The sequence below is a fragment of the Bos javanicus genome, chromosome Y, assembly GCF_032452875.1.
Source record: "Bos javanicus breed banteng chromosome Y, ARS-OSU_banteng_1.0, whole genome shotgun sequence".
Classification (NCBI taxonomy): domain Eukaryota; kingdom Metazoa; phylum Chordata; class Mammalia; order Artiodactyla; family Bovidae; genus Bos; species Bos javanicus.
Genome location: NC_083898.1, coordinates 4130655 through 4144112, shown reverse-complemented (window position 1 = coordinate 4144112; position 13458 = coordinate 4130655). Strand labels below are relative to the sequence as shown.

The 13458-nt window shown below is 50.0% G+C and overlaps 1 protein-coding gene and 1 pseudogene across 2 annotated transcripts; one reads left to right on the top strand and one right to left on the bottom strand.

Moving 5' to 3' along the window:
* LOC133243812 (testis-specific Y-encoded protein 1-like) overlaps window positions 1-13458 on the top strand; it is a 505577-nt pseudogene that overhangs the window by 433236 nt on the left and 58883 nt on the right.
* On the bottom strand, window positions 8812-12443 carry LOC133243864 (testis-specific Y-encoded protein 3-like). 2 transcript variants are annotated; one of them, XM_061410588.1, is made up of 6 exons: window positions 11707-12441; window positions 11037-11114; window positions 10783-10894; window positions 10496-10641; window positions 10290-10376; window positions 8812-9031 (listed from the first exon to the last, which is right to left on the bottom strand). In XM_061410588.1, exons 1-6 carry the CDS (start codon window positions 12232-12234, stop codon window positions 9008-9010), a joined length of 975 nt encoding a protein of 324 aa, XP_061266572.1. In that variant the 5' UTR covers window positions 12235-12441; the 3' UTR covers window positions 8812-9007. The 2 variants fall into 2 exon arrangements, with proteins under 2 accessions (XP_061266572.1, XP_061266573.1); XM_061410589.1 differs by lacking the exon at window positions 11037-11114 and having other exon boundaries at window positions 11686-12443.

Here is a 13458-nt window from a genome sequence, read left to right as displayed (position 1 = left end):
GTTTTTGCCATACGTTCACACGAATCAGCCGTGTACATGCGTTCCCCATCCTGATTCTCACTCCCCATCCCATCCCTGAGGGTCATCCCAGTGCACCAGCCCTGAGCTCCCTGTCTCGTGCATCGAACCTGGCCTGGCGATGTATTTCGTATGTGATAGTATACATGTTTCAATGCTATTCTCTCAAACCATCGCACCCTTGCCTTCTCCTACAGAGTCCCGAAATCTGTTCTTTACATCTGTGTCTCTTTTGCTGTCTCGCATATAGGGTCACTGTTAATTCCATCTGTCTCAATTCCATATATATGCGTGGGTTTTTCCTTCTGACTGACTTTTCTCTGCATAAGAGGCTCCACTTGCGTCCAGCTCATTAAAACTGATTCAAATGCATTCTTTTTAAGAGCTGAGTAATATTCTACTGTCTATATCTACCCCGGCTTTCGTCTCCAGTTCGTCTGCCCATGGACATCTAGGCTGCTTCCACGTCCTATCTGTTGTAAAGAGAGCCGCGACGAACACTGGGGCACGAGAGTCTTTTAATTCTGGTTTCTTCGGTGTGTATGCCCAGCAGAGGGATTGCTGGGTTGTATGGCAGTTCTAATTCCAGGTTTTTGAGCAGTCTGTACGTTGTTCCCATAGTGGCTGTGCTAGTTTGAAATTCACACAGACAGTGTGAGAGGGTTTCTTTTTTCTCTGCCCCCTCTCAAACATTCATTGTCTGTAGATTTTGGACAGCAGCTATTCTGACTGGCCTGAGATGGTACCTCGTTGTGGTTTCGATTTGCGTTTCTCTGATAGTAAGGGATGTTGCGCATCTTTTCCTGTGTTTGATAGCCATCTGTATTTCTTTTTTGGAGAAATGTCTGTTTAGTTCTTTGGCCCATGATGATGATGATTATTTTTTTTTGGCCTGGGTCGCCTACTTTTCTGGAATTGAGTGCAGGAGTTGCTTGTATATTTTTTAGATTAATTCTGTACGAGTTGCTTCATTTGCTATTATTTGCCCCCATTCTGAATGCTGTCTTTCCACTTTGCTTGTAGTTTCCTTCGTTGAGCATAAGCTTTTCAATTTAAGTAGGTCCCATTTGTTTTAGTTTTGCTTTTATTCCCATTATTCTGGGAGGTTCGCCAGAGAGGATCCTACTGTGCTTTACACCAGAGAGTGTTTTGCCTATATTTTCCTCCAGCAGTGTAATCGTTTGCGGTCTCATGTTTAGATCTTCGATCCATTTTGAGTTTATATTTTGTGTGCGGTGTTAGCAAGTGTTGTAGTTTCATTCTTTTATGCGTGGTTGCCCAGTTTTCCCAGCGCCCCTTGCTGAAGAGATTGTCTTTTCTGCATTGTACATCCTCGTCTGCTTTGTCAAAGATAAGGTGTCCGTAGGTGTGGATATGTATCTCTGGGCTTTCTCTTTTGTTCCATTGACTTATGTTTCTGTCTTTGTGCCAGTACCATACTGCATTGATGACTGTGGCTTTGTAGTATAGCTTGAAGTTAGGCAGGCTGATTCCTGCAGTTCCATTCTTCTTTGTCAAGATTGCTTTGGCTCTTCCAGGTGTTTTGGATTTCCATACCAATTGTGAAATGACTGGTCCTAGTGCTCTGACAAATACTGCTCGTAGCTTTATAGGGACTACACTGACCCTATCGACTGCTTTGGATAGATTTTAGTCCTCTATTTACTATTGCAGGAGGGCCAAATGTCCAGCATGAACTGACACCAACACCAATGTGTACACAAGGAACTGGGGTTTTAAAGGGAGAATTTGGGAATAGGCAAGGGGAATCATGGGAAGTCTATAGAGTCAGAAAATGACAGTTTGACAGAACGTGCGCAGGGGGTGTTGGTCCATGCGGAATATCTGGGTTTGCTAACCCTGTTACCTCTTAAAGGCAGGCTTTCTGCCCTCCCGTAGAGACTGGGCAACGGGCCCTATCCTTAAGTTTTGAGTGGAGCACATAGGCACTTCTATTGGCAGCCTTGAGTTTTCGTAGGTGGGGACTTTAAAGGGGTGGGGGTCATCCAAGGCATGCAGCCTTGAGCCGTTGGAAACTTAAAGACCCAGGTGCAGGCCTTACTGAGAAAGGGCTCCGTGGAGCCTTGCTCAAATTTGGCTAAGGTGAGAGTCGTTTTCCCTTGAAAGCAGAGAAACTCGAAGAGTGTGGATTGGGCCCTGCTCCCACCGCCGCTTGGAGCTGGGACAGCCTTCCCCAGGCGGTGGGGAGACCAAGCACATTTGCTTTTTCAGGTGTCCAGCAGAACGAGATCACACAGAAGCCATCAACCTCCACCATCACCCTGGTGACCAACACGGATTCGTCGCCCCTGGTCCCCAGCTCAGGACCCACGAGCACCCTTGCATCTTCGGTCAGCCCGCCCATCGCCACCGCTTCAGCTGATGTCGCTGCAGGCACCGCCGAGTACGCTAGCAGAGTGAGTGCCCGTGGTTGGATTGGGGAAGCCCAGCTTTGGGTCTTTCCAGGAATTAAAGGGGACCAGGAAGTGGTGGAATCCCTCCCCAACTCGCCTGTTCTCTTGGCCTGGTCCTTGTTAGGGATGTGGTGGCCAGGCTTGCCTGCTCTGTGTTCACTTGTGGGCACACTCTCCATTTAGGTTCTGTCTTCTGTCTTTTAAAATTTATTTTATTGAAGTATAGGTGATGTAGAAGGGTGTATTAATTTCGACGGTACAAGACAATGATTCAGTTATATACACGCATACTTTTTCATATTCCTTTCCATTATGGCTTACCACAGGATATTGATTGTCGTTCCCTGTGCTACACAGGAGGACCTTGTTGTTTATTTTACGTATAAGAGTTTGCACCTGGTAATCCCAGATTCCCAAAGCGTCCCGTCCACCACCCCAGCCCTCCTCTCTACTTCTCTCTTAATTTGCCGAGTGCTTTCATGCTCACTGTCTAATCCGGGCAAGTAAAGCTTGCTGTCAGATGAGGGTGCTCTGGAGTGATGTGCAGGTTCATGTCTGGAGGACCCGGGGAGTGAAAATCACCACCAGAATTGCAGCTCTCTGGGGAGTCCCTTCTGCTCCCTGCTGGGGCCTAGAACAGGAGTTGCTACACAGCTGTAGAATGAAAGTGGGTTTTTGAGTGAACACCTAATGTCTTTTGAGAGAAAGCCTAATGTCTCATTGGGCTTCATATCAGTAACACTTTTGTTTAATGTGTACAATTTGTAAGGTCTTTATTGAATTTGTTGTAATATTGCTGTACTTTCCTTCTTTCAAAACGTTTTGGTGTCGTTGACTACAAGGCTTGGGGAATCTTATCTCCCTGAGTAGGGAATCAAAACCGTACCCCCCACATTGGAAGGCTAGGTCTCAACCAGTGGGGTTTCATGGACGTCCTCACACCCATGTTACAGATGAGCACACTGAGATCTGGCCAGGTCAAACAGGTTGTCCGGGGTCACATAATCCATGAATGTCTAATTGGCATTTGAATGGTAGCAGCCAGGATCTAGAATCCCCGCTTGACCTGCCTTAGAGCTCGCTTGTGAATTCACACCAGGCCGGCTGACCACGGCTGTCCGCTGTCCCCAGACTGATTGTTCTTACATGTGGCTTTTTAAAGCAACCCTGCTCAAGAGTGAGTGTGGCTAAAGAGGAAACATCCAGGTCTTGGGGTTAGGGCTCTTAGTTAGTACTTCTGTCCCCCCATTTTGCATAAAAGACCAGGTTTTATCCAGTCTCAGAGTTTCAGAACATTCAGGGTTCCCCTTTCAGGTGTGGTCACATGCTCAAGGTTTTTGACTTACCTGTTCATCACCTTGAACAAGGATTGACTTCGTGTTTTCATTGACAGTGACTTCATACCTCAAGCGTGAAAATCACTTTATGTATGAAATAGAAAATTCCATATTTTGTGTAGGAAAATCGAGGCCAATTCTTTCAGTTGTTACATATACAGTGTTCTGTAACTCATAACGCAAGTCAGCACACAGATTTTCAAATGAGAAAGATGAAAAATTCCGTATTTCGTGTTACCTTGTTTATGCGCAATTCAACGTGAAATACCAGAATTTCATATTTCGCGGGGAAAAGCTCCGTGCCTGGAGTTTCAAATGCCGACGTAGAGAAACCCATATTCAAGGCAGGAAAATCGGTGCCCGGATGTTCATTCATTAAATACAGAGAACTGCATGTTTCATGTAGGAAAATCACGACCCAGATTCTCCTACATGAAATATAAACAGTTCATTAGCTCATGGACTAAGTCTCTGCCACGATTTTCTTACAGAGGAAAGATAAGGACATGTAAGGAAATCCGTACTCAACAGAGGAAAAATCAGTGCCCCGGATTACATACGTAAAGTCATCAAAATTCCGTATTTTGTGTGCTAAAATCAGTGGCCTGATGTTCCTAAGTTTAATACACGACATTCCAGATTTCATGTGCAAAAGTCAGCACCCAGGTTTTCATACGGGAAATACACAGAATTCCAAATTTCATGCCGGCAAATAACACGTGCACCCATGATTCATATAACATATAGAGAATTCCATTTCCCTTTTGGGAAGTTTGTGGTGAGATTTTCACAGGTGAAACAGAGAGAATGCCACATTTCTTGGCAGAAAACTTAATGCATGTATTCTTTCGGGAAATAACGAGTTCCGCGCTTCACGTAAAAGACTGTTGCCCACGTGTCCAAATGTGACACAAACCTGGACTTCTCTGTGTAGAGAGAGATTTAGAGACGAAACATCTCTCAATCCGGAGATGCTAAGAACAGTGTCCCGCTAAGAGCCATGACTCACCAGTGCCAGAGGAATTGAAGTCTGCGCATTTATTGTACAGAGGCGCTTTCAAAGTAGCTCTGTTCTCATCCAGCCCCCAGGTGAGAACACACGCCAGCCTACCCCATCAGCCCAGGCCTGTGGGACTGGGACAGGTGAGAGGATCAACCTAGGACACCCTTTTAAGGAGTGATGTTTCAAACTGGCAAAGGCTGCACGTAGCAGCGCTAAGTGCTGCTACAGTTCCCAAACCTTAGAGAAAAGGGCAAGCTGTGTTCATATGGCTGGTCATGTCGGGGAAAGAATGCTCCTTCACCTGAGGACAGAAAACCCTTTGTGGCCGGGTGTCCTAAGGGCTGTGCGTAGCCCCTCTTCTGTGCCGGGGAGTCTGGCCCACTCTGGCTCTGCTCCTTAGCATCCTCCCTGACTTGCCTCAGGTGCTTTTGGCCTGCCTCTCCTTTCTCCTCAGGGATCCGTGTTTACACTTACATGCCTGTTTACATGTACAGCTTGCTCCGTGGGTGAGATCCCTGGGCTTTTCTCCAGGGCTTTTCTCCAGTGTTTCTGCCGCCCCAAGATCGTCGTACTTTACACAAGCTCTTTCATGTTTTCAGTGTGCATTCTTCCATCCCCCAGCCAGGCCAGTTCAGAGAGTTCACACACACATTTTGCCCAGCGCACATGTGTTTGCACGCGCGTGCACGCACACACACACTCATACACACACTCACACACTCACACACCAACAATTCTGAAAAGCAACTTGCACACATGCGGAACTTTGGTTTACTGATCCAGGATAATGGACTTTGGTAAGCACCGCTCTTTTTTTTTTTTTTTTGCCCCGGTTGATGTTTTCACTCGCTAATTGATCAAGTCAGTGTCCTCTTCTACTTCTATGGTATATCGTGGAAGGTGAATGGGAATGGCTCATGAGTGGGACTGATATCCAAAGAGGTTGGCAGGGTTGGAAGTCCTCACTGTGGACAGCGGAGTGACCTGTGCCTGTGTTCTCTACTCCTGTTGCCTTGGACTGGTTCACCGTGCCAGTCGGGTTGGTGTGATTCCATTCCCTGGGCTTTCCTTCCAGAAACGACACAGAAATAGCAAGGGACTTTGAACTTGAAATTGATCTCGCACCGCCTTTTCCCTAGGCTATAGAAGGTCACTGAGGACAAGAACTCTTTCACAACTTTCTCTGTACAGAAAGGCAAGCCCCAATTCCTATCACCTGGGTGATGATTTACTTACAATCATGAAGAAATTCTGCATGGGCAATGCCAGTTGAATGATCAACACAAGGACACATGGGTAGGGGTAAACGTTAGTGTATTTCAACCGTGCGGTGCTGTTTACAGAACACTTAACAAGTCAACCCCAAACCGTTCCTGACAGAGAAAAAAAAAATTTCCTGACATATGCATTCCTGCAACATCTTTGCCCTCTGTGATCCTAATCAATATTCTCCCTGCAATGAGTGATATTCCTGCACGTCGGGCATTACTGTAAGTGTGTGGGTATTCTTGTTTCCACATGTGGGTCACTGTTAACTATTCCTGTGATAAAGCATTTCTTGATGTGCACAAATATCATGGAAGTCTTTCAAAAAGTCACAATTCAAGATGTTGGAAGCATTTGATCCAGGAAGGAAAGAATAGGTCCAATTCACATGCAGTCTAACAAAGATACGCAAACTTAACCAAAGAAGGAGTGAATACGAGCAATACCACGCATGTAGGTTGAATAGGGACGTGCAAGAACTCAGACAGATATGGCAGCAGAGCTGTGCATAATGGCACAAGCATGGGTGCAACATGAAAGAGGACAGGAGGCATAGGCAGACCCACAGGAAGAAACATCAACTCACATTCATGGGCAAACACAATGGAGACACCCAGTCTTCATTCTAAACAGAGGAAAACATGAACACATCCAGGGCACAGGAAGCAAATGCAGCTCAGGCTGGTGGAGCCAGAATGCGCGTGAATTCATCACTAAACCGGCGAGTCTCACACGCATCGATATTCGGCGGAAGAAAACCTTACACGACACATCCAAGTGTGCAGTCAACTCTAAGAGCACCTAGCCTTTAGGGCCCAAATGAAAGCCCTAGAGAGCCTGGGACACAAGTCACGGCAAGTCTCCAGAGGATGACCATCCAGTCAACGAAGACTATCTCTGCACTCCACTCGAGGACAGGTCAGAGCTAATGCCAACCCTGGTCCTGAAGCACTGGCAGGAAATATTAGGCACTGGGGGACCCTGTCCTAAACTTTTCTTGTCTTTAACTTCTTTGCAATGCCTTACGGAAACTTCTGAATGTGGGTAAATGCCATGCAGTCCCTAGAATGAGCCCAGTCTAAGGTCCCGAAAACCATGCCCCAGTATGCCATCTCACACCCGCTGTCGAGTTATCACACCATAGTTTCTGCTTTGTTTTGTTTTGAACTAGGACTGGGAAAGACACGTACCAGCCTGCCGGAGCCCCACGGATTCTTGGACGTTGACAGATTCAGAAAGTAAGAAGACATGTTTCCAGTGTCTCCTGGGCTGCTTGTTCAGAAAGCACCCAGAGACGGCCAAGCCTTGCCTTCTAGCGCTGTAGATGCGTCTCTGGAGAAGGGGCAAAGCTGGGGTGTACATGGCCAAATGCAAAAGCTGGCCCTGGGCAGGAGATCTCATGCAGGGCACCGTGAAGAGGACATCCATAAAACCTGTGAACTTTACCCTTTGCCCTCAAAAGAGATGCTGCTTCAGGGAGAAAAGTTGTAGAGTGAGAACTTCATGCGAGACAGAACTTCATGTGCGACATCACCCTCAGGCATGCCCACGGTGGAGCCCTTCTATCTGGGATGAGAGGACAACAGTGGGGGGACAGACGTTGAACTCTGCCTGCTCCATTCGTGCCAGTCTGTCTTTTGCTCAATCCAGAGGTGGACGCGATTCCAGAAAGCAGTCATCTACTTCAGAAGGACCACCCTAAGTGCCGACCAGTCCCTCAGTGAGCTCCATATGCTCCAGCTGTTCCCACTGGCCCTTGGCCCACACAGTAGTGGCAAAGCCCTAGATGAAGGACAGCTCCTTTGTGGTTGAAAACATTCTGTGCTGAGCCATTCCACAAGGAAGAGAAACTGTCACCAGAGGGCTGGTGAGAAAAAATGCTTTTTCTACAGCTTGGCCTGACAGAGGGCCTTGGGCAAAGACCTTAAGCCTTCCTGGAAAAAGGGATATTGACCCCTGAGCTGCAGCAGCAGCAGCAGCAGCAGCAGCAGCATGGGACACAGACCACATGGCTGCATAGGCTCACCCTAACAGCCTCTTTCCCCTCACTTCTGCCCCTGGACACGCTATACCGAAGCTGAGTTCTTGGAAAAAATAACAGAGTTCACATGAGCTCTAACATCTACGATGGGATCTGTTTTCCTTTATCTGATTCCTTGCAATTTCTCTTTTCCCCTGGTCACCTTTGCCAGAAACTAGTATCCTCACTGCCTTCCCACCCCTCACTTTCTCCCTAGGCCACAGCCCCCCTCCATATACCTTATACACAATGCCCTAAGATGTTACCTGGAACCCTAGCTCTGGGAAGCAGACTCTCAGCAAAGCTGACCGTGCACTCATATACACACTCATACACATGTGGCCTTCGAGGTTCATAGCGAGTTCAATGATAAGGCTTTTCCTTTGTTCTGTACCCTTATTAAAGTGTATGATGATAGGCAACAGAGAAGATACCTGGGCCACCACCTTCCAACAGAATTGCATTCCACTGTCTCAATCTCTGGCCCTTGTTCACCAGACCCTTTCCACGAACAGCCACATTTCCCTTGTAAAATTGCCAGACCCACAGTCAATAGGCCCCTCATCTTCCTTCTCCGTCCTCCCCGACCCCCACCCCACAGGAAGAACGTCACCCCCTGACACAACCCCAACATACGACTTAGCCCCCTCTATGAATCTCCACAGACTGGTAATTCCCACGCGGTGAACTGACACTCGTACATGCAGCTGAAGTGTTTGTCCTGAGGACCTGCCCAAACAATACACGCACACATGCAGCTGATGCTTTTTATTTTTCCTTTGCAATGAATTCAGGGTTACTGGTGTCTCACTGTCGATCCACTTCAGCACCAGACCACTCTTCACTACTTTCCCGTCCAAGAGAACTATGCTGGCCATTGGTCTTCACGTGAAGCAGCTTCTTCGGTTTTCTGTTTTAGGTGAAGGGGGGCACGCCATCGTTAAGTGTCTCAAAAGCTGGGGGGATCGGGTTCCTTTCAAAACAGAGAGACAGAGATATGTACACTTACCCTCCCCGGAAACTCTAAAGACAGCTTGATTCTTTCAAGTCAGTTCCCAGGGGTGTGTCTGTGAACGTTTACATGCCCTAGAAGCACAGAGTAAAAAACAGGTATCCCAGTCTTCAGCGTAGAACTATTTACAATAGCTAGGACGTGGAAGCAGCCTACGTGTCCATCAGCAGATGAAGGGATAAGGAAGTTGGAGTACACATACACAGCGGCGTCTTACACAGCACTAACATGGAACGCGTCCATGTCAGTTCTAATGAGATGGAATGAACGTGGAGCCTACTATACCGCGTGAAGTAAGTCAGAAAGAGAAAGACAAACCCTGTCCGTTCACACAAATATATGGAGTTGAGGACCTTGTACGTGGTGCTGAACATCCAACATGCAGGGCAGCAAAGAAGTAACAGACATATAAAGAACAGACTTTGGCCTCAGTGGGAGGTGGTGACGGTGGGTCAATGTGAGAGAGTAGCCCCAAAACGTTTACATTAGCTTATGCACAACAGATGACCAGTGCGAATTTGACGCGTGCAGCAAGGCAACCAAAGTCATGTTGTGGGGCAACCCAGACAGCCAGGCAGGGGAGGTCGGTGGGTGGCGGGTTCGGCATTTGGGGGGACACGTGTATCCCTATCGGTGATTCATGTTGGCCCATGTACAGCAAAACCTGTCACGGTATTGTAAAGTCATGATCCTCCAGTTAAAATAAATAAAAGAGGATTCTCCATAATCCTGCAGAGCGGTCAGTATGCTGAGAATGAGGGTGGCAGGAAAAAGATGCAAACGCAAATTAAAAACCAAAACGAGCGTGGTGATCAGAATCGAATCAAATGATGGGTCACTGGGGGAACCGCCTTGCACAAAGGAGACTCACAGGCCTTTTTGGAAATGGGACTTCATGAGGAAGAGCAGGTGGGTCCCAATTTAAGAGGAGCCTGAGGCTGGACTTGTTGGCCATGGAATGACGGTTCAGCGATGTGCAGCTGCCTCAGATATAAACTGCAGTGGCTTTGGCCTGTCCAGGCCACTTCATCCACCTCAAGCTTCTCTACTTAGAACCTGTTCTTCACCCCAGTTCTCTACCCTTGCTGTCCCTTGCTGATTCCCTCATGCCCTGGTGTCACTGTGTACTCCACGGAGTCTCAGTGTCTTCACAAGTGGAATAAATGACCCAAGTTTCTGGACAACACTTATGCCAGTGCTCGGCCGCTGGGTGCCTCACCTCTCGTTCTCCTGGTACCTTTCGTGGTGCAGCCTTCCTCCTCACATAGTACTGCAAAGGATTGGGCCACAGATCCCTTATGATGATCTGCCAGGGAAATGAGCAAGGTCAGCACAGGCCTGGCCAGACCATGAGCCCTCCCGTGCACGGCCAACAACTCCGACATAAGTCACCCGTTCTGGCCCAGTGGCCACGTGGGACCCCACCTCAGCAATCCAGTCAGATCCTGTGAAATTGTGGTCAAAGAACCAGTTGAAGAAGTTAACGCTGCTGTCGTGGTGCCTGCGCCTGTATGCCTTCTGTTCAAAGCCCTGGTGCCACTGAACTGGAGTGGAACGAGATGCGTGGTATCCTGCAGGAAAAGCAGTTTGGGAGAAAGACCTAAATCACTTTTCGATTCAACCTAGACTTTTCTGCCCCCAACCACCGGGCCACCGCCCGCCACCCCTACCCACCCCCGCCCCCACCCAAGATCCAGGGAGCAGCTTCTCACCAGTGACCTTCATCAGGTACTCCTTGACAATCACTTCATTCTGGAAATACCTATTCCTCCGAAAGGACAATGTGATCTTGCAGTGACGAGTGGGATGCCTGAATTCCTCCACCTGCCAGGACAAAGTGTGCGGGGTGGGGTGGGTGTGAAACCTCTTTACAGAAGAGCTGTCCTTTCCTGTGTTAGGGATAGACCATGCCCTCTCCCCTCCCCAGTCACCTCCCCTCCACAATCATCAGTGTCCCCTGCCTGACCTCCAAGTTGGTCATGAAGTGAAGCATGTCTGCATCTTGCTTGCTCATCAAAACTGACATTTGGGGGTGGTTCATAAACTGCTTTAGGTCAAGGAGCCTCTAGATGCTAGAGGTAAAAGTGCTGGAAGAACAAAGCTAGCCTAAAGACTAGAATGGCCCTCCCTGTTTGACTTCAACTTGCTACTGGTTAACTCGTCACATTTCGGTTCACGCGGGCTATATGAATGCCGCACAAGGTCCAAGGCTGTGCCCATGAATGCCCTACCACGAGGAGGTTCTCTTCCTAACCGGATAAGCTTCATCTCAGCCCCTTGAAAGTTAGCTTACTTCGGGAAAACAAGCACTCCTAGCTAGAACCCGTAGGACCGCTTACACTTCCCCACCCCTCCCCCATTCCAGACAAGCCTTCTCTCCGAAGAGACCCTGGTGCTAATGACAATTCTGATTGGGACCTCTCAAAGTATAGCCTAACTATCAATTTGGGCTAGCCAGAACAGCAAGGACATCACACCTACGATCAGGAACAGATATGCAGGACGGTAACCAATACCCACCATCCAGAAAAGTAAATACGGTACCAGAACTGCCAGATCTGTAAACTGTTCCTGCCATAGCCCGGCTTAAACAAACAAACAAACACAAAACTCACAAGCACCACACCAAGGGATACAACTTCGACCCAGAAGCCACGGATGCCCTGGATGATGGCGCTTCTGTGTTCTAGATGCACCTTCCGCCGCTGACTGGTCTTATGTTTCAGGCGAGCATGCGCCCTTTGGGCTTTCTGATTCACGGGCTCCAGCTCCAGCTGCAGGGCCGCCAGCGCCTCCAGTGCAGGCCGGTCACTCAGGGCTCCGGGCCTTGGATGGTCGTGGACATGCTCCTCCGAGGACACCTGCTCCTGCTCCTCGTATGCCACCACCTCCACCTCCTCCATGACGTCCAACACCAGCAGCTGGAACTCCTGCCCGAGTCCCGCCACCTCTCCCTCCTCCACAGCCGCACCTTCCTCCACTGCCTCCACCCAGAAGAGGGCGGCCTCCTCGCCTGGCGCACCACCTGCGGCCTGCATCGCCTCTGCCGCCCCCACCGGACTGGAAGGCCCCAGGGCCCCTCCCTCATGAAGACCCGGGCTCACAACTAAGATCCAGGATCCCGGAGTGCTGCCGCCTTCCTCTGGCCCCGTCTCACTCTCCATGGTATTCTCGCCGAAGCCCGGAGCTGCAAACAAGCTGGACGCTAGAGCACGGCAGACGGCCCTCACGGGCCGCCCGCCGGCCGCAGTCTACGTGGTCCTATTACCGACGGGTTACTGGGCAAGAGCCAGGGAACGGCGAAAGGGAGAGACGCATGCGCAGAACCCTGTGCCACCAGGCCCGCCTACTATGGCGACGGGAAGGGGCTGAACTCTCCACCCTGACCTCCTGACCTCATCCCAGAACCAATCAAATGGAGTCTAAAGCGGTTCGCTCCTGGGACACGCCCCTTGGAATCCTGGGCCCTCTGCCAGCCTGTGACAGGCGGCCAATGTCGGCCCAGCGCAAAGTGGGCGTGTCCTGGCAAGCCTTTTGCCTGCCTAGCAGTGCAGCCGCGCCCGAGCAGCGACTGGGAGAGCCAGGGCCACCTGAAGCTGCAACAGTCCTCAAGCTTGAAGTTGCCCCTGGGGCAGCGCGCCCGTGTGCTCAGGGACCCACTCAGGAAGACAGGGTTCCTGGGTACCTCAGGGACAGAGTTGCTCTCCTCCGATCCAAACCGCAAGCCACGGGGTGGGGGTGGGGGGAGTAGGAGGGAGGCGGGCAGGGTAGGGGGGTTTGGGGGAGGAGTGCGCGGTGGAGGGGGATGGGGAAGCGGGACGGGGGCCCGGGTGGGGGCGGGCTTACGCCGACCTCACCCATGTGCACCTGCTGCAGAGTCACGGCTAAACTTGTGCCTTAGGCTTGAGCAGTTGTCAGGAATGCAGCCCTCCTCTGAGGAAGAGGTAGAGCACTTTCCTCGGCTAGCTGTCCAAGCCCCACGATGCAGCCCCAAGCCCAACCAGCCTGGAGCCCCTGGCCTACGGTCTGTCAGCCCTCGGCCTTTCCCCCGGCCCGTGGCTTAGAGCAGGCGCCCACGTAGCTAAGGATGTGCGCCTGCAGATGCACTTGCCAGAGGCACAGAGCTGTTCCTGCAAGTGTTTCAAGTGGACCAAAGTGCTCCTCCTGACCATTAGTTACTCCTACGTCCGGGCCGCCTAGCTCAGGTGGGCACACTCAGGTTAAGTGCCTGGACAGTTTCCACTGCTCACGCTCTTTCTCCTAGGATGTCTGCTGTTTCACACTGAGCACCTACCTCCCTTAGTCCTGACACACGCACAGACCCACCACACCCCACCCCCCCCACAAACACACACAAACACGTGACACAAGTACACCCATGCGTGCAA